The following is a 24,943-nucleotide window of genomic DNA, read 5'->3' as shown; positions in this document are numbered from 1 at the left end:
CAAGCTGTGAGAACCTGTGGGATGGCTGGGGGTGGTGCTACCTGGGGGGGGGGGGGTCCCTGGTTGTGGTTGTGGAGTGGGAAGGGCTGTGGTGCCTGGACACATGGCTGTGGGATGCCCCGTGGCCAGAGTGGGCACCTGTGGCCTTGGGGCCTTTTCTCTGACCTGAAGGTGATGGATGGGTTTGACCAGGCCCAGCACACGGCTCTCTTAGGGGGCACCCAGAACGCACTATGGGAGCCTGCGTCCTTAGTGGCCTTGGGGAGCAACGCTTTTGACCTCTTGGTCCAGGCGAGGCATGGGGCAGGCTGCTGGCCGGGTGCACGCAGGGCCTAAGCACCCAGCTGACCGGAGGGGAATAGGGCGGATGGAGTGGGGGCCTCTGTCCATTCTGTGTCTCCCAGGCACTGGCTCACTCCCTGATTTGACACCTATTCATGGCACTTTGCTGTGTGCCCGGCCCGGTGCCAGCTGCTGGGGACACAGCAGTGAGCAGGATGGCCCCAGGCCATGTCCTACAGGAATAGTCCTCGGACCTCCCTGCAAATGGGGTCATTTCTACTCAGGATCAAGCACCGTCAGGGACAGCCAAGAGGCCGAAGGAGGTCTGCTGTCCCGCCAGGGCCCCCGTCAGGCGGTGTGGGCGGGGAAGGCTTTTGGGGAAGGTTTTCCGCCCAGATTCTGCCCTGACTCCCCCCTCCAGGTAGACATTTTGGGTGTGGTCGGCAGGTCCCCTTATCCCTTCAGGGGCCCTCTTGCCCGAGGACAGCCTTGCCGTTTCCTGCCCCGGCCGACCGGCCTCCCTCTCTGTGGAACCAGGCTCTGTGCTGTTGGTCAGTCTGGAGTTTTCCTTCTCTCTCTCTTCGCACACACGTGGGAAGACTGGGGACAATGGTGCCTGGACCTTTAGGCGTAATTTGCACTTCAGGGAGGCCGCTGGGAGCCGGGAACGTGCCGGGCCTCTGGTGAGGGCTGTGTGTGAGTGAGCAGCGGGCCCAGCTTGCTCTGTCCTCGCTTCACCCCTCGAGCACAAAACCTGCCAGAGTTGCCCTGCAGGTGAGGTGGACCGGTGCCCAGGAGCCAAGCCGGGATGACAGTTTTCAGGAAGGACTCTCTCAGGTGGCTTGCGGGCAGATTCATTCATTGGTAGTGGCCATCAGCCTGCCCGATGGATGGAGGCTGTGCTCTGCCCAGTGTCCTGGCTGCGGGATTCCGGGGAAAGTGGCCTTGTGTGAAGGTGCCCTGGGACGCGGGGGTAATAATTACGCATCCGGCCTCCTCTCCCAGGACTGCCGTTGTCACGCGTGCTCCTCGGCCACTCTGACGGCTTGCCTGGCACCCAGCGGGAGGGGAGACGGAAGGTGTGTCCCTGGCAGCCTGGCACCGGAGAGGGGAGGAGGCAGGTCTGTGTGGGGGTGGGGGTGCCAGCCAGGGGAGTGCCGGGGCTGGCAGAGCCAGTGGGTCACCAGGACCCTCGACCTCCAGGAGGTAGCTTCGGGGACAGGTGTCAGATCCCAGCCCCTCTGAGCAGGATGTGGGGCTCTGCACCAACTGTGACCTCTTGCTGTGAGTCTCCCTCTGGCCCGAGACCCTCCTCCCCTGTCTGTGTCTTGGGAGGCTCAGAAGGCTTGCAGGGGATCCAGGCCTGGGGCCCGGCCTCTGCTGAGAAAAGTCTGGGTGGGCGTTTGCCCTCTCCTTGGGCCCCCTAGAGGCTTCTCAGAGAGGCACCTGTGACTTCTTGATCTCAGGGACAGCAGCGGGAGGGCTCGAAGATGTACTTCTCCGCTGTCATTATTTACAAAGCGAGGTTGCTATGACAGCTGGCCTTTGGTAGAGTCTTCGGATCAGATTGGGGAGGCAGCCTCTTCCTGGTTAGATTGGGCAGCCTGGTGTGGCGGGGAGTTGGGACGGTGCTTGTGGTGGGGAAGGGTGGGTGCTCTGGCTGCCGCTAGCCGCCTTGCCTCTCGGGCCCCGGGATCTGGGGCGAACCAGCGGGTATGGCTTCCCAGATGAGCAGGTACCTCGAAGTTACGCGCCGCCCCCTTCTCTTAGGGGCATCCATCTGGGGGCCCTTTGAAGGGGTCCGATGTAGAGGGGACACGGCCCCTTCGTGTGGCCAGGGACAACTGTGCCTGGCCTGATTCTTGCTGAGTCCGATGTGAGGTGGTTAACGGAGGCTGGGACGGGAAGTCCAGTCTCTGCGTGACTCTGGGGGCCTTGGGGGCCCGGCAGGGTCAGACCCTGGGTTCCCAGAAGAGTGGGGCTGTGGAGCCGTGGGGCTCAGCGGTCTCCCTCCTGGCTGGAGCCCCAGGAATGATGGCAACTGTGTTTCTTTCTCTTGCCAGCCGGTTCCCTGGTTGGGCAGGGCTCTGCTGAGCGTCCTGCCTCCTCAGCCCCTGAAGGTTCTGCGTTCTCAGGATCAGTGGGTGCTGGTCTGCTACCCCCTGGAGCCTTCTCCTGGTTCATTTCCCTGTCCCAGCCAAAGTGTGAGCCTGGGTGTTTGGTGTGATTGGCACCCCCCACCCCATGCCTGCTCTGGGACCTGAAAGAGCCCCAGGGACTTTTTCCTGGCCCAGCCACTTCTCCTCCCTTGCCTCTTGTAGGGGATGGGGGGCTCTGGGGCTGAAGGAACTTTCCTGGAACCTTCCTCGGCAGCAAATTAGAGGGGATAAGCAGTGTCACTTGGGCTTCTGGTTGGCAGAGGCCCTCATAGAAACATGAGGTTTCACATGTGCCATGGGCAAGGCCCGTGCCCACCCCGTGGGCACCAGGAATGGGACTCCCTATTCTTCCTTGTCTCCCTGCCAAGGCGACTGTTCCCTGCGCCGAGCACAAAGGAAGCTTGAAAGCTGCCGCTGTGGGTAAGGTCAGGGCAGAAGCTCCTGGGGGTTGTTCCTGCTCAGGACACCCATCATTGCCTCTCTATTTTGAGCCTCATTTAGAAAGGATGGGCCCGGGGACCTTCTGCACAGTCTGTGAGGTGTCCTTAGCCCTGGCTGCCCCCTGTGCCCCCACCTGAACCCCCCCAGAGGCTCTGCTGGTCTTTGGTGCAGGTGAAAAATCCGGGAGACTTTATCTGTCCCGGAAATCTGGCTGTGCGTGGAGCCGGCCTTCTCCCTCAGAGAGCTATTCTAGCTTCCACCGTGGGAGACGGAAGCAGGCCTCTCCAGCCCAGTAACCATGGACTCCTGCAGCACTGTTACGTTGTAGCGCTGACGTGTTTGGGCGACAATCAGGCTGACCACAGCCCCCTGTGGTGCGGGCACCCCCTGGCCTGGGCTCCCCGCCTGGGGAGGCCGCCCCGCCCGCAGGTCCTGTGGGCTCGCCTGTCACTCCCTGCTGTTTTCTGTGCATGGGGCAAAGCCCCCCTGAGTGTGAATGTTAGTGTCAGTGTCCTGCCAGGACAAATGACCACACATAGGGTGGCTTACAATAGAAATTCATGTTCTCACAGCCCGGAGGCCACAAGCCACAAGCCCCGGATCCCGCTGTCGGCGGGGCCACGCTCCCTCCGAGGGCCCGAGGGGAGGATCCTTCCTTGCCTCTTCCAGCTTCTGGTGGCTCCCGGCGTCCCGCGTTTCTGGGCTTCTGGATGTATCACTCCAGTCTCTGCCTGCTGCCCGGCGTGTGTCCATTTCCCTCTTTTCAAAAGGGTGCCGTGCACACTGGATTAGGGCACACCCTAACGACCTCATCTTAACTTGATGACATTTGCAAAGACCCTGTTCTGTATTTAAAAAAAACTTTTTTAGGGGCGCCTGGGTGGCTCAGTCGGTTAAGCGTCCGACTTCGGCTCAGGTCATGATCTCACAGTCCGTGGGTTCGAGCCCCACATCGGGCTCTGTGCTGACAGCTCAGAGCCTGGAGCCTGCTTCCGATTCTGTGTCTCGCTCTCTCTCTGCTCCTCCCCTGCTCACGCTTTGTCTCTCTCTGTCTCAAAAATAAATTAAGAAACATTAAAAAAAAAAATCTTGGGGCGCCTGGGTGGCTCAGTCGGTTAAGCATCCGACTTCGGCTCAGGTCATGATCTTGCGGTTTGTGAGTTCAAGCCCCGCGTCGGGCTCTGTGCTGACAGCTCAGAGCCTGGAGCCTGCTTCAGATTCTGTGTCTCCCTCTCTCTCTGACCCTCCCCTGTTCATGCTCTGTCTCTCTGTCTCAAAAATAAATAAACATTAAGAAAAAATTTTTTTTAATGTTTATTTATTTTTGAGAGAGAGGGAGAGCGAGCATGAGCAGGGGAGGGGCAGAGGGAGAGGGAGACACAGAATCTGAAGCAGGCCCTAGGCTCCGAGCTGTCGGCACAGAACCCTACAAGGGGCTCAAACCCGTGAGCCATGGGATCATGACCTGAGTCGAAGTCGACGCTTAACCGACTGAGCCACCAGGCACCCCCACTAAGACCCGTATCTAAATACGGCCCCATTCACAGGTTCCAGCGGCTAGAGCTTGAACGTATCTTTCGGGGGACACAGTTCAACCCAGTATAAAAGCTCTATGTGGGGCTAAGGAACAGGAGGACGGGGCTTGCCTTCAAGGTGTCTGCTGTGAGGCCGGCTACACGGAACGCAATGGGCAACAAACAGGTTTACTCACGTTTGGAAACATCCGTGGGACACACTCCTACAGCTGGAATTGCTGGGTCGGAGCCCACCTGTGCATCTGGAGTTTGGGAATGCCGGGCTGTCCTCCGTGAGGTTGTGTCTACTTATACCTGCCCCCATTTGTGGATGAGTCCCCTTTCCTCCCAGACCATAGGTCAGATGTTGCTGGGACAGGTGGGTCCAGGTAGGGTGATAGGAAGGCCCTGGCCGATGCTCTGGTTTGGCCAGGGCGGTGGCTGATGATGACACAGGAGTAGTTCCAGATGCCTGAGGGCTTCAAGTTCCTCACTAGTGAGGTGAGTCTTTATTCTTTAGATGAGAGAGGTGATCGAGGACTAGATTCCTGCTTAAGATGACTCTCCAGGCAGGGGGATGAGTGGCTGGTTAAGTGCAGGAGGAGATGGGCAGGTGCAGAGATGCCTCCCCGACCAGGTGCTGTGGTCAGTGCTGCTTGCCTCACCGGGTTTTCTTTACTTGTTTTTTTAATAGTGAAGAGGAAAGAGAAGCCCTTTTCATACCCATGGCTGCATTAAACCTGGGAAAACAGGGGCTCCTGGCTGGGTGGCTCGGTCAGTTATAAGTGTCTGATCTCACGGTTCATGAGTTCAAGCCCTGCGTTGGGCTCTGCACTGATGGTGTGGAGCCTGCTTGGGATTCTGTCTCCCTCCTTCTCTATTCCTCTCCCGCTTGCTCTCTGTCTCTCAAAATAAACAAATTTAATAAACTTAAAAAAAATGGGAAAACAGAAGCTTGAATGAGGGACCACACGTTCTCCTGGCTGCCCTCACTTGTGCCTGGGGAGGACCAGGGCGTGGGCAGGGAGAGCCCTGGGGAAGTGAACTGGGGAGGAAGGCCCTGACAGAGTGAATGGCCTTGAGCAGTGGGGGGGCCATTGGGGACCCAGGGGACGGGGGGGGGGGGGTGGTGAGCTGGGCTCAGGGTAACTGCAGAGTGCTGGGTCAGGATCAGGTCCAGTGGAGGGAGGTTTGTGTCTGAGTGGCCAGCTGGCCTGGGGAATTAGGTCGGTGCCTGGTGCAGGACCCAGGGTGACCAGGAAGGGTGGGGGACAGCAAGTGTCCCAGTGAGCTTTCGTGCCTCAAGCGTGTGGTCTGGAGCTCCTCGCATTTACTCCCAGTTGCCCAGGATCCTGGGGCAGCCTGATGTTGATGGTGTGGGGTTTCTGGGGACCCTCAGTCTGCAACTGCAGACACTATCTCCAGCCTCCTATCTCACAGGCTGCTTCCTTATCAGCCCCTGACTCAGTGTCCCGCCGGATGTGAGCACTTCCTCCTCTGCCCTTCTCTCCCAGGTCGCACAGCATTGCTGTGAGTCAACCAACAGTGGCGGGCACAGCTGTGCTTTACAGACAGGCAAAGCGAGGCCCAAGGGGAAAGGCTGGATTCAAGTTTCCCCAGCGCTCTAGAGCCCAGGAGCTCAGCTCTCCCTGGCCAGCCCCTGCCCTACGGCAGCCTCTGTGGTACCTGTGCTCGCAGGAGGACCAGCTTCTCTGTGTGGAAATGACCGTCTGTCCTTCATGAAATTGCAAACAATTCCAAAGGAAAGAGGTTGATAACAATAGGGTTTTTTTTAAGTTTTTAAAAACATTTAAATTTTTAATAAACATTTATTAACTTAAATAACATTTCAAGTTTTTAATAAACATTTTTAAAAGTTTATTTATTTTTGAGAGAGAGAGACAGAGCGCGAGTGGGGGAGGGGCAGAGAGAGAGGGAGACACAGAATCCGAAGCGGGCTCCAGGCTCCGAGCCGTCAGCACAGAGCCCGACGTGGGGCCTGAACTCACAGACTGTGAGATCATGACCTGAGCTGAAGTCAGACACTCAACCAGTTGAGCCACCCCGGCGCCCCACGGTGATGGTTTGACGTGTGTACATTTTGCAAAACGATCACTGCCGTGAGTTTAGTTAACACACAACACCTGACAGGTGTTTTTTCCCTGTGGCCAGAGCTTTCACTGCGGCAACTTTCATACAGTGCAGCGCTGTTAATGTGAGTCACCGTGCTGGGCGTTATGGCCCCAGGATTTATGGCTCTTACAGTGGAACTTTGTGCCTTTGTACCTAGAGCTGTGGCTTGTTTCCAGTTCTCAGGGCAGCCGGCCCCACTGGGACTCCTGATGGGGGGGTCCTGTCCTGGGAATTTGTCCGCTGTCCAAGGGGGTCACAGCCTGTGTCCTCATGCTCATTCAGCCCTGCCCTGCTCATTCAACCCCAGGTCTTTGGGGAGCCTGGGAAGCAGGAAGGGCAGGAGTGCTGGGAACTCCCAACAGTCATGCCGCCACCTTGCTGCCTCTGCCAAAGGTCCCCGCTGTCACCCCTTCGCTGCTGGGTGCCTGTAGCTCTCGGGGACAACTTCCTTCCCTCTGCCCTCCTCCGTCCCGTGGAAACAGGACCCGGCGTCCTCTTGCCTGGGGCTGTCGGGTCAGCAGCCCACTGTGACCAAACTCATGGAAAGTTCTTTTTCCTTCTTTGGGAGCCATTGGTCTCTTTGGAGGACCTTCTCCTCACCCTGGGTGGTCACTGTTGATGAGTGACGTCCTTCTCGGGAGCCTCATCCTACTTCTCTCTCCTCTGCCTAGGATCATGAGGCCGGATGATGCCAATGTGGCTGGCAATGTCCACGGTGGAACCATCCTGAAGATGATCGAGGAGGCAGGGGCCATCATCAGCACCCGGCACTGTAACAGCCAGAATGGGGTAAGTGTCTGGGGGCCGTCATGCCGGCTGCATGGAAGGTTCCAGGGCCCAGGAGGCCTGGCATCCCTCTGTATGCAGCACTGCACCACTCTTGGGTCAGGATAGGAGTTTGCTTGGAGTCTTCCCTTCCTTCATCCCCTGGGCCTTGGGGATTTCCAGAAGCCCTGGGTAGGTTGCTTGGTTTGGGGCCCAGCGAGGGAGGACAGGGGACAGCCAGAGACTGAGCTGAGAGCTGCCTTTAAACTCCTCCTCCTTAAAGTCTTGGTTTCTAAACCCCCACCCCCAGCCCCAGCCTGGCCACACTGGGTCTGACCCCTCCTCTGCCCCATCCACCCCCTGGCAGGGGGGAGCCAGGGCAAGTACCGAGCCAGCAAAGCCCTGACCGCCTGGGTTGAGGGCTGGGCTTTCTGCTTTTGGGACTCCAAGGCAGCTGGGGTCTTTGGGACATCACCTCTTACCGTCCCTCCAGCCCCAAGGGACCTGACCTTTCTTCCAGAGGCCTGCCAGCCACCTTGCTTGGGGAAGGGGTTCTGTCTTGTGCCACGCTGCCACCTGGGGGTCAGCAGAGATGCGGCACCACAGGAAGCCGTGGCCTTTTTGCCCCTGTGTCCTGTGACCTGTGTCCCCATGGGCCTCTGCCAGCCACCTGCTGTGATGATAGGAATGCTGGCGGGGGCGGGGGTGGCTCGAGGAGAATATGACAGCAGCACCTGTGGGTGCGTGTGCGTGTGCGTGTGCGTGTAATAAACCAGGCCGGGGTGAATGTGTTACTTACTGGGTGGACATTGACACCCAGGAGGAGCTGGGTGTGAAGGAGGAGCTCGTCTGCCTGGCTAGGACTCTGGATTTGTTCAGGAGCCCTTGGAGTTCTGGGGCAAACCCAGCAGTGTCCAGAGCACGCCCTCTGCTGGCCGTGGGGAGGGTGGGCCTGAGCCTGTGGGGCCTGGGGGTTGAGAGAGACAGTGAGGGTCCCCCGCAGGCCTGGCGGGAGAGGCTGGACACTGGGAAGGAGAACCTCAGGGTAGGGGAGAGGAGGAAGGGGGGCCTTGGGAGGCCACATGGGTGGTGAGGGCCTGTGTAACTGCTGTCAGTAAGTGCTTAATGTTCTGCAAAGCTGTGAAGTGCTCCCACTCATAATCCTCGCCACGCCCCATTGTCCCCATTGCACAAGTGAGGACGTAGAGAAGAGGTCGCCTACTTGCCCGAGGCCGCATGGGGGAGTGTGGGGTAGGTCTGGACCACGAATCGGCCTCAAACCTGTGCTTTGAGCCTCTGCTTCTCTTGCGCTCCCTGGAGGGGGCCTGGGCGCAGGAGGGACAGTTGTGACGCGTTGGCTTGGAGATGCCTCTGGACTGGCGGACCCAGGATAGGGGTGTAGAAGTTCGAGGTTCAGGGGGGCATGTGAGCCCCAGGCAGCTCCAGGTAGATGCTGGCACGGGTGCTGATGCTGATCTCTGAGAGGCTTCTCTGGGGCCCTGAGTCGGGGAGGGCACCCCCACCCCACTCGCCTCGAGACCTCATCCAGTCTGTGCCTTTAGTACCGTCATGTAGGCCCGGGGCTCTGTTTCCGGCCGGGCCTCTTGTGGCTCCACCTGGATGCTTAACTGGCCCCTTGACCTTCACAAGGCCAAAAAGACACCCTGGGCCTTTCCCCGGGCCGCTCCTCCCACAGCCTCCCTCCCCTCCGTAAATGACCTCTGCGGCATTCAGTTACTTACACCCATTGACTCCCTTCTCACTGGCGGCCCATCCTGTTGGTTCTGCCTGCTGGGTGGTTCCAGATCTGAGCACCGGCCAGTTCCTGGGTCTCCTCTACCGTGCCTTCCTCTCAACACTCGCCGGGGCCACGCTGGCCCTCCTGCGGCTGTGTGAACTGGCCAGTGTGTTCTTACCCCTGGGCCTTTGCACTGCCTCTTCCCTCTGCCAGGGCTATTCTTCCTCCAGATATCTGCAGGACTCGCCCCTCCTTCCGGTCTCTGTAAATACGGCCTCCATCCAGGCCTTCCCTGATGACCAGCTCCCTCCTTGCTCCCAGGTATTCCCGGAACACTGTGTTTTGCTCCTGTATCTTTGGTATGCTCGCCCCCTTTTGCACCCCGTTAGAGTGTAAGCCCCGCGAAGGGAGGGACTTTTGTTTGTCGGGTCCCTGCCGGATGCGCAACATCTGGGCGGAGGCCTGGAAAACTGTGGACTCCCGCTGGCCGTCTGCTCATTTCCAGAAGCGTGTGTGGAGCGGTCACCCAATGAGAGCCTTTGGGAGTGTGGCAGAGTGAGGCCGTCTCCACCCCCACCCCATCCCATGCTGCCCTCTTCAGAGCACCTGCCACTGTGAGGCATTGCCTTGTTTGTCATCCGAACCCAGGCCGAGGGCAGGTGCTCTGACTTACTCCCCCGAATGGCGCTCGAGGCGCAGCCTGGCCCCATGCGTCAGAGCCCGCCCGGTCTGCGGTCTCAGTTGCCCTGGTTTACCCGCGGTCTAGAAGCAGATGACCCTTCCTCTGATGCACCGTCAGATATCGGCCTAACGCTGTGTCACCTGCCCACGTCACTCACCTCCTGCAGCTGTCACATAGGCATTTTCTCATCTCACATGGTCCCAGGAAGAAGTACACTAAGAGAGAGAGAGAGAGAGAGAGAGGGAGAGACCATGTTCACATGGCTTCTATTACAGCATGTTGTTACAGTTGGTATTATTAGTTAGTGTGCCTAACTTAGAACTTTGTCGTAGGTGTGTATGTAGGGGAGAAACAGTATCTATAGGGTTCGGGACTACCCGTGGTGTCAGGCTTCCAGTGAGGGTCTTGGAAGGAATCCCCCGTGGACCGGGGGCGGGGGGGGGGCTGTACTGTGAATGAAGGAATGCTTTTGTGGCCGTGGGAAAGCTCAGGTCCATCCGAGGCTTAGACGTGGACAGATGTGAGAGTAAGCTGCATTTCCATTAGAAATTATTAATACATATGCATGCACATTACCCACGTGTGAGCGTAGCCATGCTAAAGCTCAGCCACTCTCCAGTGAAGATACCTGGGTCTCGCAGACAGTGCTCGGATAACCCCAACAAGCGGCCCAGAGGCAGGGCCTTGGTTTCTGTCCTGCTCCGCTTAGCTCATGTCTTTCCAGCTTTCTACCAGTGGGTGGTGCTGCAGCCACAGAAGTCTCCTTCCGGGTGTCCGTGCGACTTAGGGGGCGAGGGCAGATCAGAGTAGCCCCAACTTAGCCCCAGGACCTTTCCCATCACCCTGGTCCCCTGTCTTGCTGACACCTGCCTCTGGCACGTTTACAGGAACAGACACTGGAGGAACCCCCGACCCCCGTGTTCCTGAGACTCACCTGGGAGGGGTGAAGGTGGAGGTTCCCTGACCGTCCCTCCAAAAGAGGCAGGTCCTGTGGGTTGAGGTGGGGCAGGGAGTCTGCACGTTTGCGAGGCAGCAGGCGGGTTCTGGCTCGGGCGCCGTGGGTGGTGTTGCCAGGGCTCAAAGTGACCGTTACCTACAAGCGTGGTATGGCCCACCCTGGGACGGGGGGCGCTGTGAGGAGCAACCGGGAAAGCGAGTCCCAGAGCGGGCAGGCCCTGAGGGCCAGGCTGTCAGAGTGAGCCCCATCTCACACTCCCTGCTCCCCGCCCGGCCTGGGGGCAGCCCGACGTGTGCTCAGCGTTCCAGAAGAGATGACTGGTTTCTGGCAGGAAGCGGTAGAGGGTGCAGTGAGGGTCTGAAGTCCCACTCTTCAAACACCTGCATCCTTCGTGTCGTTCTGTTAGCACCGACGAGAAGTGAGCAGTCCTCCGTGCGAGCGCCGGGAGGTGCTGAGGCCGCGCATCACACGCTGCTGTCCTCTTGAGAAGTACTCTGGGAGCAGGCACCAAGGTGTCTGTCCCTTCGGTCTGGGCAACAGTCCCCAGTGCTGAAAATGACCTAAGGGAATCCATCACAGGACTGTTTATAAGAAGAAGTACTTAGTGGGGGGGGGGGGTGGGGGGGTGGGGGGGAGGGCGGTGCCTGGGTGGCTCCAGTCAGTGAAGCTAAGTGTCTCTTGATTTTGGCTCAGGTCATGATCTCTTGGTTCGTGAGTTTGAGCCCCGCAGAGCCTGTTTGGGGTTCTTTCTCTTTCCCTTTCTTCCTGCCCCTCCCCAACTTGTGTTCTCTCTCTCTCTCTCTTCTCAAATAAATAAACTTAAAAAAAAAATTAAAACTTCATTGGAGAAGAGTGAATTTAAACAAACAAACCAACAAACAATTGGTGTTGACCCAAATCTCTGATAACAGAGGAAAGAATATTCCATTCTATCCAGCCATAAACATACTTTTGCAGTGACATGGCGGGAAATATCAATCACGGGCAGTGCTGTGCACACGAATGAGGAAGTCTGTCACGTTTGATAGAGAACGAGCCCCACAGTAGTCTGTCGCGTGCCCTCCGGATGGCACTCCAGGTGTGGGTGTATTCTGTGGCCGTGATGATCCATTACCCTGGGGTGTCCTGGTGGCTAGGGACAGGTGACCTTGGGCAGCCCTGGTGCCCTGCATACCCTTTTGAATTTTGAGTTCTGCGAAGGGGGTGCCTATCTGAAGGATAAATAAAACTTAAATAAAAGAAGAGTGATTGCAGGGCCCTGGTTGTAACGCAGCCAGGTTCTTTTCCCTTGTGTTGAGTGAAAAAAGGCAGTTTGTGGACACGCATGTTTGTTTTCGCATGACCGTGTAAGACTAACCGCACACGAACCAGTGAGATCCCATTCTTAAGGAGAAGAGCCTGGGAGGGAGGATCTCAAAATAGAAACCTGGCTTCTCTTCGGATGGATGGGAGGAGTGATCTTCCCTCTTCTGTCTACTTCGCTGTATTTCCCAAATGTTCCATAAGGAGTATATCTTTTTTTACCTTTCATTATGCAAGTAATACACGTCTTTTGTAGAAAAATTAGAAAAAAGAAACAAGCCACTCGTAACCGTCACCACTCAGAGAATCCCGTTAAGCGATCGCTTTGGAGTGTTTGTTCCCCTCGGGCATTCCCGCATCCCCTGTGGTTTTGCAGTTCGGAATGTGGCGCTGCTTTCCCAGTGGGGGAAAAAAGGAAGGCCGTTTTCAGGAGCGTCTCCAGGGTGGGGACTTGCCCTGCAGGTAACCTGTCTCTGGTCCCTCTGCAGGAGCGCTGCGTGGCCGCCCTGGCCCGGGTCGAGCGCACCGACTTCCTGTCGCCCATGTGCATCGGGGAGGTGGCGCACGTCAGCGCGGAGATCACCTATACCTCCAAGCACTCCGTGGAAGTCCAGGTCAACGTGATGTCTGAAAACATCCTCACGGGTAACTTCCGCATCGCGTCTCACCAGCGGTGACAGCACGGCGGCGGCCGCAGCTCACGTGCATGGAGGGCTGACCCTGCAGCAGGGTCCGGTCCTGACGCTGTCCGTGAATGACCTCCCTTAATTCCCACCCTGCCATCCTCGTTTCGCAGACAGGAAGGGGTTAAGCAGCGAGCCCGGGAGCGCGTGCCTGGACCAGGATTCGAGCTCTGGCTCTAGGGGTGCAGCCACCGCCCATCCTGCCTTCCGGGGGTGGTGGCCTGGTGACTGCTCCTCGGGCGGGGGGGCTGGGAGGGCACAGGCCCTTCCCCCTCCCTTCCTAAGCCTTCCTAAGTGAAGGTGGTGCCCTGCGCCCACCCCCGGCCCTGCATACCAGGCTTAGGCTGAAAGCTCACTGGGCCAACCTTTGACTCTGGTTTGATCTGAATATTCTCTTTCTCAGGGTGGTAACCATGGAAACCCCTTTTCATCCTCCCACTGGGCTCTGCAGGGGAGCGTGGCTCTGGTTTGCACCCGCTGCTGCTTTTTATAACCAGGCTGCTGACGACGAAGGCAGGGCCTTTTGTCCCCTTGCTGCCCCTTCCCTGTCCCAGACCACCCTGTCCTCCCGCTCAGAGGACAGTCCACGCTGGTTCTGAAGGCAGGAGCTGCCTGGGTCCCCATGCCCCCTTGCCCCTTCCTCGGCCATCCCTGCAGGGTGCTGTGCTCAGAGAGCTTTAAGGGGCTCAGGCTTCTCCCTTCCCTGGCGGTGACCCCGGCAGGCCCAGCCACGGCCCAGTGAAGGGTGCAGCGCGAGGCCTGGGATCAGGGAGTGGCCAGCACCCCTGTGCCCCATGTTTGTGGCCTAAGGCCTGTTGCGACTCTGGCATTAGAGGGACCTTGGATGCCTCAGGTGATGGCACAGAAAGGGGTACCTAGGTACTGTCTTCTCACAGTAGGGCCTTGGGGTGTCTGTCATCACTCCCTGTGGCCTGTCCCTCTGTGGCCCAGGCCGTCTCTCCTGGGCAGTGCTGGGCATTGTCGGGGGACGTCACTGCCTCAGCTGCTCTCTGTCCTCATGCTTCCTTGTCGATGGCAGTCAGTCCCAGCAGTGCTGCTGTTCATCGTGATGGTCAGTGTCACGGAGCCAGGGACCAAAAGTGGGGGAGGGGCATGCCTTCCGGATTTCTGTCATCGAAGCCCCCTTTCTGGCATGTCCCAAGCTGTGGCCCAGGAGGAAGCCCTGGGGAACAGAATCGCTGTTGGCGAATGGGGAAGAGGCCAGGGGACAGAGGCGCTCTTGACTTTGAAAGTGGAGCTCACCTCCCTGGCATCGGACCCCCGGCATGGTGCCTCTCAAGGGGACATCGTTGGTTGTCACAATTGGAGCAAAGCTACTGGCATCCAGTGTGGGGAGGCTAGGGGCACGCGGGATGGTCTCCCCCACGAAGGGTGATGCAGTGTCCTTGCGCCGAGCACTTCCTCTCCCGGGCACTTTCCTTGTCTCCAAGCAAATGTGGAGCTGACAACCAGGGGGCAGAGAACAAGGGAGCGAACGAACCACCAAACCCGCAGAGGCTGCCGGGGATATTTGTGTCTGTGCAGAGATGGGAAGCTGACGGAGGGTTTTGTCTAGAGCGACACGCTCTGCCTGACTTCCGCGGGATCCCTCCCACGGCGGGGGCTGGAGGCTCTCGCCTGGGGCCGTGTTGGCGGGATAGCAGCCCCCCCCCCCCCACCAGTGAGGATGCACCTCCCCAGGACCCTGGGCCCCCGTGGCCTCGTCTCTGCTCCTTCCCTGCAGGGTGGGCACTTGGGGCCTCATCTGCCCTGTGCAGGAGGGCACTGGCGGTGAGGAGAGGGCTGCAGGTGTCCAGCTTGCAGGACGGAGGGGCAGGCTTGGTGATCCCACTGTGTTCTGAGAAGACACAGGCTCGGGAGAAGCAAGGGACGGGCCCCTGGCCCAGGTGTCCCCACTCCTGACCTCAGGCCTCCCCTGTAACATGGGAAGGGGTCAGTCACGCCTGGAGCCCTGAGGCCACGGTTTCTCCACACGGCTTGGTCACCTTGCCCCAGAACGTCCTGCTGCCTCCTTTCTTGTTCCGTGACTTCTGGTCTCTCTCTCATTTCTTTTCTTTCTTGCTTTCTTTTTTTTTGGAATGTTTATTTTGAGAGAGAGAGCACACACGAGCGGGGGAGGGGCAGAGAGCGAGGGAGACACCGAATCCGAAGCAGGCTGCGTGCTCTGAGCCGTCAGCACGGAGCTGAATGTGGGGCTCGAACCCATGAACCGTGAGATCATGACCTGAGCCGAAGTCAGATGCTCAACGACGTAGCTACCCAGCCGCCCCTCTCTCTCATTTCTGGCTCTCTTTCTCCAATTGCCACGTCTGTGCATCCCTCTCTCTGTCTTTCCGTGTTTGGATCCCTGTGTCCCCCGAGGCCTCCCGCTCTGTCTTGACGTGTGTCTGTCTGTCCACATGGCTAGGAGGGGAGGGCAGGGCTCAGCCGCCTTGTCCGTGCACTTGTGGCACCCCCCTACAGCAGTGTGTGGCCCAGGAGACCCAGGGGGATTCTGACAGCGGAGGGAACTGAGACCCCAGCAGGCAGAGGTCCCCTGTCTTGTGGGTCCCCCTCCTTCGGGGGCTGTGCAGCCTGTCAGGAGGCAGCCGAGCGAGCACTGACCGAGGCAGACAACCAGCAAACCTTCGCCTTCGAGAAGGCTCATTCGTCTCCGGCAACTGTCAAAATATTAAGCTAACTGGGGCGTGATTGTTGCAAACGCTCCAGAAAATAGCTGGGAGCCCCCTTAAGATTTTCAAATAGGTGTTTTTAATCCTGCAACTGTCTTTTGATGGTTTTATTAAATGATGGAGAAAGTGCAATTAGCATGTGTTGCCTCATTTGCCCTGCAGTGTTCATTTAGGTCCAGAGGCGGGCCACTGCGGGTTTCCATGGAAACCAGTTTGTCAGGCCGGCTCCAGCAGAGTCAGACAGGAAATCTTTATTCCCCAAAGCAGGTTGTCAGATTTACTCTCAGTCAAAGCGCAGTGAAAATAGTTTCCATGTGATTTGCCTGTGGTTCCCGTGCCGTGCTGATGGTACCGTCGTGTCGGGGCCGGGCGTCGGGACCAGGCCCGGGCACCTCGGGCTCACCCTCCTCCCACATGACCGCGGGGCTCGGCTTGGTCCTGAGGGCTGTGTGTAGAGGAGGAGACCAGAGCCCCCGGCCCCCTTTGGGAAGGCAGGTCAGAAAGAACTGAGGCGAAGGGAGCTCCAAGAGGGGCTTCAGAGAGCAGGCCTCACTGCCCCCGGTCTGCTACGCTTGCTTCCTGCAGGTGTACTGGTCTCCACGTTGGGGATCTTCCGTGTTGAGAAGCTACTCTTTGAAGGCATCCTTGCCAATAGTTCCCTGAAATTACTGGGATCCCGGAGGCCTGCCTGGGTCTGAGTGGCACCGAGTTGCTGTGCGACCCTCGGTAAATCCCTTGGCCCCTCTGGGCTCCGGGGTCCTCCAGTACCAGGTGAGGGGGAGTGGACTAAGTGACTCTCGACTTTTCTGGTCCAGGGTTCTCAGCCCAGACAGGCCTCTGTGGTAGCCCCATCGAGGGTTCTGTTCCCTGTCGTTCCGCCCAGAGTGGGGTCAGCGGCCCACTGACTGTCTCTCAGCACTCCACTCTGAAGTTTCTGGATGAGAGCTCTGAGTCAGCAGTGAATCCAAGCGTCCAGTGTGAAGGACCGGCCTCACCCGGCTGGCCATGCACCTGTGCCGGGGTCTGTGGCCTGGCCAGCACCCCCCATCCCCTGGCCGCCCACGTGTGCCCTGGCTCGGTGACTCCCCGAGCCTCCCGCCCACGTGCCGCTGTCCTTCTGGCCCCTGTGTGGCGGGAGCTCTTCTCAGTGGTGTTGAGGCAGGTGGATGTCCCCTTGCTGAGCGCTGTGGCGTGAAGCTTCTCAGCAGAGCATGCTTGACCAGAAGTTCAGGGTCTGCCGGACCTGTTTGCGGGAACCCGAGCTCGGCCTGGGCTGAGTCCCCTGGCTTTGTCCCCTCTTCTCCGGGAGGTGCTGAGTGAGGGCCCCACCTGAGGCTGCTTAGGCTTCTGGGCGTGTTGGGGACCAAACTTCCCTTCCATCAAATACCCGCAAGGAGGCAGTGCCTGCAGGTGGCGCCCTCTGTGTCAGCAAATGCTGGAAAGCCGGGACCCCCAGGCTCAAGGTGTGTGAACTGAAGCCTCTCCAGCACCCTCCAGAGGGCAGCATTGTGGTGGGGATGGTGCTGGCTTCCGGTGCTCCGGCCCCCCCCCCCCCACCCCACCTTGTGGCTAAAAAAGGCTTTGGGTGGGCGCCTGGGTGGCTCGGTCAGTTGAGCATCAAACTTGGGCTCAGGTCATGATCTCACGGTTCGTGGGTTCGAGGCCCACATCGGGCCCTGTGCTGACAGCTCAGAGCCTGGAACCTGCTTCGGATTCTGTGTCTCCCTCTCTTTCAGCCCCTCCCCTGCTCACATTCTGTCTCTCTCTCAAAAATAAATACAAACGTTAAAATTTTTTTCAAAAAGGCCTTGGGGATTAGGGGCCCGAGAGAGGTGTGTTTCAGCCCCGCCGGCCCTGTGCCCTGAACTTCCTGTGGTCTCCCTGTGTCACCACTCATGTGTTGTTTTTTTTTTCTCTGAAGGAACTAAAAAGCTGACCAACAAGGCCACCCTGTGGTACGTGCCCCTGTCACTGAAGAACGTGGACAAGGTCCTGGAGGTGCCTCCAGTCGTGGTAAGGAGACCCCCTTCCACTTCTCTCTGGGGACAGATGGCAGAGGCCTGGTCATCGGCCACACAGACGTCCCTGGAGAGCCGCAGGGGCTGGGCGCTGGCCCGCCAACAAGAAATGCCAGTGGAGGGGGTGTCCCTGCCTGGGATCTTCCCTGATGGGAACGTGAGTGAAGGCTGGCCCCGTGCAGCCAGATGCCCTTCCTGGAGGACCCTTCCTCGTGCCCCCGACCAGAGGAGAGGTGGGGGCCAGGACGGTGTCGGGTGACGGGTCCTTCTGCCGAGAGCCAGGACCTCCAGGCTGCCTGGCCCAGGCCAGCTGCTCCCCTTCGTGGTCCCTGAGGAAACAGACCCTAAGACATCTCTGTTTCAGCCTCTTCTCCCTCCACTTGCCCCTGCTGGTGCCTGCCACCACCCTGGCTTCTGTCCTTGTGGCTTTGCTGCAGACAGAGGCATCTTTGCATGGAGGGAGCCCATCGTGTTCTGGTTGTTTCTGGGCCCGCTGTGGGCGCGCTGGGGTGGCAGGCTTTGGAGGGTGAACGTGGTGCCAGTGAAGGATGTCGTTCCTTCCCTGAGGTTGCCCCTCGCCTCCTCCCGTGACCCCAGTCCCACACATGACAGCTCCTCCGTGGACACCCGCAGCTCTCGGTTCCCACACCTAAGCTCTTCTCAGAGGGAAAGGTCCTGTGGCTGTAGTTAGCATTGCCCTGCCGTCACGACATACAGAGAACGACATTTTTTTAAGTTTATTTATTTTGAAAGAGAGAGAGAGAGAGAGAAGGCGTGCGCACACGAGCAGGGAAGGGGCAGAGAGAGGGGGAGAGAGAGAATCCCACGCGGGCTCTGCACTGGTAGTGTGGAGCTGAGTCTCACAACTCGTCGCTCTATCTCACGAACTGTGAGATCGTGACCTGAGCTGAAATCAAGTCTGATGCTTAGCCACCTGTTCTCCCTGGTGCCCAGAGAACAACATTTTTTCAAGTAATGGAACCGAGAACCAGATAGGTGGGGACCGGTGTCTGCTCACATAGCTCACAGAGAAGCTGGGCCATCCTGGCTGGTTCCAGCTGTCCCTGCCCTGCTCCTGGGGACCCCCTGGCACAGGCCCTTCCCGCTTAGGGGAGGCCCACTCTGTCTCCCCTACAGGCTTTCTCACTCCCCCGCGCCCCTGCAGGGTAAGACTGGCCTCCCACCCTCTGCCCGCCAGCTCAGTGTCTAACCATACACCCTGTCTGGGCCCCCGGGGACAGTCCAGGCCCAGGTGGCACATTTGCCCTGGTGGGGATGGCCGGCCGCGGGGCTCTGGCTGCCGTGTAGTCTAGATTTTTATAAAGACACCTTGGGGCAGGGGAGCCCTCTCCGCATTGAACAGGAAGGGTGCTTAGACCTTGGCCTGGGTCAGGTTGGTGGCCAGTCCTTTGGAACTGTGAAAGAAGGGAGGCAGTGCTCCCCCCACCCCCGACAGCACTGGTGTCACCCACCCCTGCACAAGCGAGGAGAGTGTGTGGATGCTCAGGGCCGGGGCGTGGGGCCCAACAGCTCCTGCTGGTCATGTCTGTGTGAGTGTCCTTGGGCTGCTGGATGGAGGCCCCAGGGAGGACCCTTCCTGCCTCTTCCAGCTTCTGGCGGCTGCGGGCACTCCTTGGCTGGTGGGAGCACCCCTCCGACCTCTGCCTCAGACTTCCCGTTCGGGTGTCTGTGTGTGCCCTGCCTAGCTGAGCCCCAGCCGGTGGCACCGGGGTCCACATGCAGTATGTCCTCATCCCCGCTGATTACACCCGCGCAGACTCCGATGCTGTGAGAGGCCACTTGTACCGGTCCCGGGGGAGGCAGGAGCTCTGACAGGACCCTGTTCAAGCCAGAACACCGCCCTTCAGTCCAGCCCCACCCCGCCGCCTCTCTCCCTTCTCCTCCGTCTCTCCCGTCCCTGCACCACTGACTGGGGGGCTTTAAGACCCAAGTCTGAGGCACAGCGACTTTTTCTCTCTAGAAATTAACAGACGTACCTGCCTCTGCCTTCACCTTTCCCACTAAGCACTTGGCGTTAAATTAGCCATATCCGCATGTAAGTACAACATAATTACTAAACTGATTTAGTTTTCAGATGCCACAGAATTTAGAAGTCTCTGGCAGACCTTTTCTGTGGCTTCAGCGCCATCTGATATGTGTTACGGGGTCGATACCGAGGGAAGATTCTGGGGCTGAGCACATAAGCATTTGCTTCCTCTGGCTCCTCAGGGCCCCGGGGGCTGAGAGCTTTGGGTCTTCAGCCAGCAGGACGGGGTGGGTGGCGTGCCGGTTCCTGTCCCCCCAGAGGGCCAGGGCAGCTCCTCCCCAGGGAGCACTCACCCCCACATCCCGGAGGGGCCCAGAGCTTTCCCAACCCCTTTGTTCAGCCGGCTTTGATAAGACATAAATACCAACTTTGCCCTTGTAGAGGCGGAAGCGGCGAGTTCTCCAGATGGGAGAAACCACCCAGCTCCCAGCTGCAGCCGCTGCTAATATTTATGGGAGCTTTTCTTCCCCCACGTGTGAGGCCCACATATAAGCCTTCAGTTGCTTTGAAATATAGGTCTGCTGTTTTCATTGTCCTGATTGATCCTGGAAAGCTCTGTGTCTCTCTGGCGTTTATGCTTATCTGCTGGTAGCTTAGCCACAAGGCTTCCTAATATCCCCCCTGAATCTTCCTGTCAACCTTTGACAGCTGTCATTTATCCGAGAACACACATCTCTGTCTTGGTGCGTGTGTATTACATGTCTCTTTCGCGTGTATATACGTATTACCTACATGTATATCACACATATCTCACAGATACACATGTAGATGTCACAGGCACACACGTACCTTAGAACACACACGCTCACGTGCTCATGGATTTACTGCATGTGCACATTTCCCTGGAAGAAGCCCAGCCGTCAACCGCGTGCAGTGTTAAATAACTCCACCTTCTTCTCCAGGAAACAGGGACCCCAGTATTCCTGTGACAGGAGAAAGATTCCTGCGGTGGCCGGGGGGGCAGCACGGCCCGGGAGAGACCTGGCGGGTGGTGGAGAGTGGACGCTTGGGGCTTTTTCCAGTGTCCGAATGTGCGCTTAAGAGTCTTGCACAGACAGTTGGGACATTGGGGCTGAGCTGGCTTCTGCTTCATTCACATCAGCTGGGCTTGACGAGCCCTTGGGGATGGGAGTGGGGTACCAGCCCGTCACTGGGATGCTCTAGTGATTTTGTCCCCAGATTTAAAGCCAGCAGGGCAACGGTTGTGAGGAGGCTGCGTTTCCTCTGCCTTCGTGGCTCAAGTCTGGATGGGGCCCCGCCAGGCCCCATGTGGCTGCACACAGCCAGGATTTATTAGGCTCCGGGCGGGGGCGGGGCGGGGGTTGGCTCTTTCTTAGAATCTCTTTAGGGGCGCCTGGGTGGCTCTGTCGGTTGAGCGTCCGACTTCGGCTCAGGTCACGATCTCGCGGTCTGTGGGTTTGAGCCCCGCGTCGGGCTCTGTGCTGACAGCTCGGAGCCTGGAGCCGCTCGGGATTCTGTGTCTCCCTCTCTCTCTCTGACCCTCCCCTGTTCATGCTCTGTCTCTCTCTGTCTTAAAAATAAATAAACATTAAACAAAATTTTGTTTTTTAAATCTCTTTAAAAGGCATTTCTTGAGGACAGTTGAGTTCAACCATGGATTTTTCCAGATAGGCACAGCACAGACTCTGCTCTTAGGGCCTTTACTCTGGACAGTGGGACGGGAAGCAACAATTTACTTATGGAGGAAAAGGGTAAATTACCCACTGCGACTTAAACACTCATGGTCTGTTTCTTTTGAACAAACCACTCAGCTCCTTTCTCAGCCTCCTTTGGAGACAGGCTCTCTGAGCCTCAGATAATGGTAATTAAGCCGCAGAATGGTGTTCAGACCCTGTGTGATTTGGGGCAGAGCCACGAGCAGGAAGATCAAGAAGTTTAAAAGTAGCTTTTGAAAGAAGCTCTAAAATTGCCACCTGAAATGAATTTGCCTAAGTCAGAGAGCCTTCATGGGGGGACGGAGAAGGGAACAAGGGGCCCTGAGCTTAGTAGCCACTCCGTGGGCTCAGCCAGGAATGCTGGCTGAGGGAATGAAGGGGCAGATGTTGGAACCAACCTAAGGAGGATGGCTGGGCCACAATCAGCACAGGGGGCCTGGGCCATGGCGGCGGGAAGGGAGAGGGCCGGGCCCCTGGGGGAAGCAGCTGTCAGAGGGCCCGTGGACCTGGTCTGGTCTTCTCATGTCCCACAGGAAGGGCGTGTGTACCCTACAGTGGGCCGGAGGACGGGGCCCTTGCTGTCACGTCAGGGAAACCCAGCATCTCTCTCTGTGCCCAAGGAACCCCAGTTTTTGTATATTCATGTTTATTTCTTAACTTCCTGGGTCCAAACCCCTGTGATTCATCAAGAAAGCTCCAGTGGGGCTGTCTCTGCTCTGGGGAGCATTCCTTGCAAACCTGCAGCCTCTTGGACAGGCTGGGGGTCAGCAGAGTGAGGATGTCGAGGGCACGCAGAAAACCTGCCCTCTCCTCACCCTGTTGGGGCTCCCTGGATTCTGTAGTTCAGGGTCCAGGAATGAATCCCAGGAAGGGAAGGGCAAGTGTAAAACAAAATAAGTAACTGATTGCTGACGTGATGTTGTTTTAGCAGTGGGACATTGGGAGCAGGCTAAACGCTCACGCATATGAACCGGGCCTCTCCCCTAAGTCATGTTAGGTTAGTAAGTTCTGCTAATGCAGTGAAAGGAGGAAATATTGCTACTTTGACACTTCCCACAGGGGCATGTGGGGGGCTCAGTCGGTTGAGTGTCCGAATCTTGGACTCTTGGTTTTGGCTCAGGTCACGATCTCAGGGCTCGGGAGTCTGAGCCCCGCATTGGTCTCCCTGCTGACAGTGTGGGGCCTGCTTGGGATTCTCTGTCTCCCTCGCTCTCTGCCCCTCCCCGGCTTGCTCTCTCTTTCTCAAAAGAAACATTTTTTTAAAGTATACAGTTAAAAAAAAAAAAAAGAAACTTCTCACATAGCATGGTAGAACTATCTATATAGACGTGGGCATAACAACAATTCTAGAAAGCACATGAAGCAAACATTTGACTGAGATTTCCACCTTCTGTGTATTTTGTTGTTTATATTAGACGTGTAGTATCGGGAAAACAATAGATGGCTCCAGTTACGTAAATGTAGGCCACCACACAAGGAAGCCTTGAGCCCAGGAGGCCGAGCCAGGCCTGGCTGGGGAGGCCGAGGGGAGGCAGGCCAGGCTCACTGCTGCCAGCCTGACCGTCTGTCCGCGCTTCTCCGCAGTATTCCCGACAGGAGCAGGAGGAGGAGGGCCGGAAGCGGTACGAGGCCCAGAAGCTGGAGCGCATGGAGACCAAGTGGAGAAACGGAGACATCGTGCAGCCCGTCCCGAACCCAGGTAAAGGCTGGGGTGCGGGATGGGGGACGAACCTCCGCCAGCCCGTGTGGAACGTTCTCCTCTCAGGGGCAGTGCAGCCCCCACACCTGGTGCTGTCGCCTGCGACCAGGCCCTCTGGGCTCCCCGGGGCCCTGTCCCCTGTCCGCGCACCATACAGACCCCTCCCCAGCAGCACAGTCAGCAACGAGGGGACAGGATGGCTCAGCGAGGCCCCGCAGCCCGCGGAGTGTTGGGGCGGAGGCCCTGCTACCTGGGCAGAGTGGAGGTGCCTGGGCGTGGAGTTGCTCTTGTGTCCTCCCCCGCGCCCCCCATGTGCTCAGGAGCACATTTCTTACGGGATTTCCAGTTCATAGAAAACACAAATGGCAACAGCTTTTCCTACGTCGTTCCTCGCCAGCCCGCCACTCATGTGTCGCCGTGGCAAATGGCCCCCCTGGCTGTGCGGGCGAGAACGCTCTGTGGGTGCACCGGTGCCTTCTCGGGCCGCGTCCGCCTGGTCTTTTGCCCCCTTGCCCGCACGTCCAGGTGGCCGGCTTTAACAGCGTGTCCATCCAGAATCCGAACACATGGGTCCAGGGATGGTCCCCTGCAGATGGGACTTCCCCCACCGCGTCCTGAGCAGACGGCTTCCCCGGTGCCCAGACAGTTCAGGGCAGGGTCTCTGGGGCTGTCTGTTCCCATCGGGACACGGTGAGTGCTTGGGACGTGGGTCTTCCTGGTAACCTGTGTCTCCCCTGCACACGCAGTGACCACGTTTTATCTGCGTGGAGAGCGCTCTCCAGAACATGCTGTGTGTTGTTGCCGGGTTCTGTAGGTGACACCTCAGGGCACCCCAGACACAGGTAGTGTCTGAGTTCCTGGTTTGGTCCTTGACAGCTGAGGACCTGTCCCGAGGAATCCCTCTCCTCACTCTGAGCTGTGCCCCGACTTCCACTAACCAGGACCACGGCGAGCTCCAGGGCCCCGGGCCAGACAAAGTTTCCGGCCACCCACCCACTTGCCCTGGCTGCAGGCCACGTCCAGCATCGGGGTAGGGGCGCTGGTGACGGCGCAGCAGGGTACACATGAGGACGGGACCTTCTGGGCTTCGAGTTGGGCCGTCCAGCCGGCATGTCCTGGCTTCCCCAGGTGGGGTCTATTTGCACAAGAGTCTGCAAACCTTTTGGTCCCTTCCTGTGCGTCTCCCCCTTATCCTTCTCATGTTCCAGCCTCAAACCCGCCCACAGGGAAGGCTGGTGGACTGTGCGTGGGTTGGTGTCTTTACTGTTCTTTTCACCTCTGCTTTCCAGCAAACGCCAAAATGACAAATTCCTCGTCTGAAATGTTGCTGCTCTGATGAAATTCTATGAAGCAGTACCTCTAAAGATAAAAAGTAAAGAGACAGTCTGTTGATAACACAGTAACCCACAAGATAGGCCTGGGGTCCCTCCTGATGACGAAGGTCTGCCCCAGGCCCTAAGACCTCTGCTGAGGGCGTCAGACCCGGGCTCTGCTTTTGGGAGGGCGAGCGCACAGGCTGGTCAGGCACAGATACGGAGGGCGACAAATGATGTGAGGGAGGCGAGGTGGGGGTTCTTAGGAGAGGTACACACTCGGCGCTGAGGGAATTCGGGGACAGAGAAACTGGAGGGGGCTGAGCGGCAGCCCTCCCCAGAAGACACGTCTATGTCTGGACCCTTAGTTGCAGAAAGGGTGTTTGCAAGTGTAGTCAAGTGAAGGATCTCGAGATGAGGTCGTTCTGCTTTACCCAGGTGGGCCCCAAATCCAGTCATCATCAGTGTTCTTTTTTGGTTTTGTTTTTTTTAGAGAGAGAGAGAACGTGTATGAAGGAGGGGCAGAGGGAGGAAGAGAGAGAATCTTAAGCAGGCTCCATGCTCAATACAGAGCCCGACCTGGGGCTCGATCTCCCAAACTAAGATCATGACCTGCGTCAAAGTCAAGAGTTGGACGCTCAACTGACTGAGCCACCCAGGTGCCCCGTGACCAGTGTTCTCATTAGACAGGAGGGGGAGACAGTGTCAGGCCAGCAGCAAGGGCAGGGCTGGGGAGAAGTCGGGGAGGCACGTGGGGTCTGCTCGGGCGCTCCCCTCCGTGGGTGGTTTCTGGCAAGTGCTTGGGCTGGAAGCTGGGCTGAGGGCCGAGTCCGGGGCTTT

At 58.1% G+C, this 24,943-nt stretch overlaps 1 protein-coding gene across 2 annotated transcripts in view; it reads left to right on the top strand.

The window, feature by feature from the left end:
• ACOT7 (acyl-CoA thioesterase 7) overlaps positions 1-24,943 on the top strand; it is a 100,733-nt gene that overhangs the window by 25,867 nt on the left and 49,923 nt on the right. For both annotated transcript variants that reach the window (XM_030326732.1, XM_030326726.1), the window contains exons 2-5: positions 7,201-7,318; positions 12,463-12,619; positions 17,272-17,363; positions 22,676-22,790. In XM_030326732.1, the coding sequence (XP_030182592.1) occupies positions 7,201-7,318; positions 12,463-12,619; positions 17,272-17,363; positions 22,676-22,790 (482 nt within the window). The remainder of the gene's footprint in view (positions 1-7,200; positions 7,319-12,462; positions 12,620-17,271; positions 17,364-22,675; positions 22,791-24,943) is intronic.

The sequence above is a fragment of the Lynx canadensis genome, chromosome C1 (assembly GCF_007474595.2).
Source record: "Lynx canadensis isolate LIC74 chromosome C1, mLynCan4.pri.v2, whole genome shotgun sequence".
Taxonomy (NCBI): domain Eukaryota; kingdom Metazoa; phylum Chordata; class Mammalia; order Carnivora; family Felidae; genus Lynx; species Lynx canadensis.
Note: the sequence above shows the minus strand (reverse complement) of the source record. Positions and strands in the feature narration are given on the sequence as shown.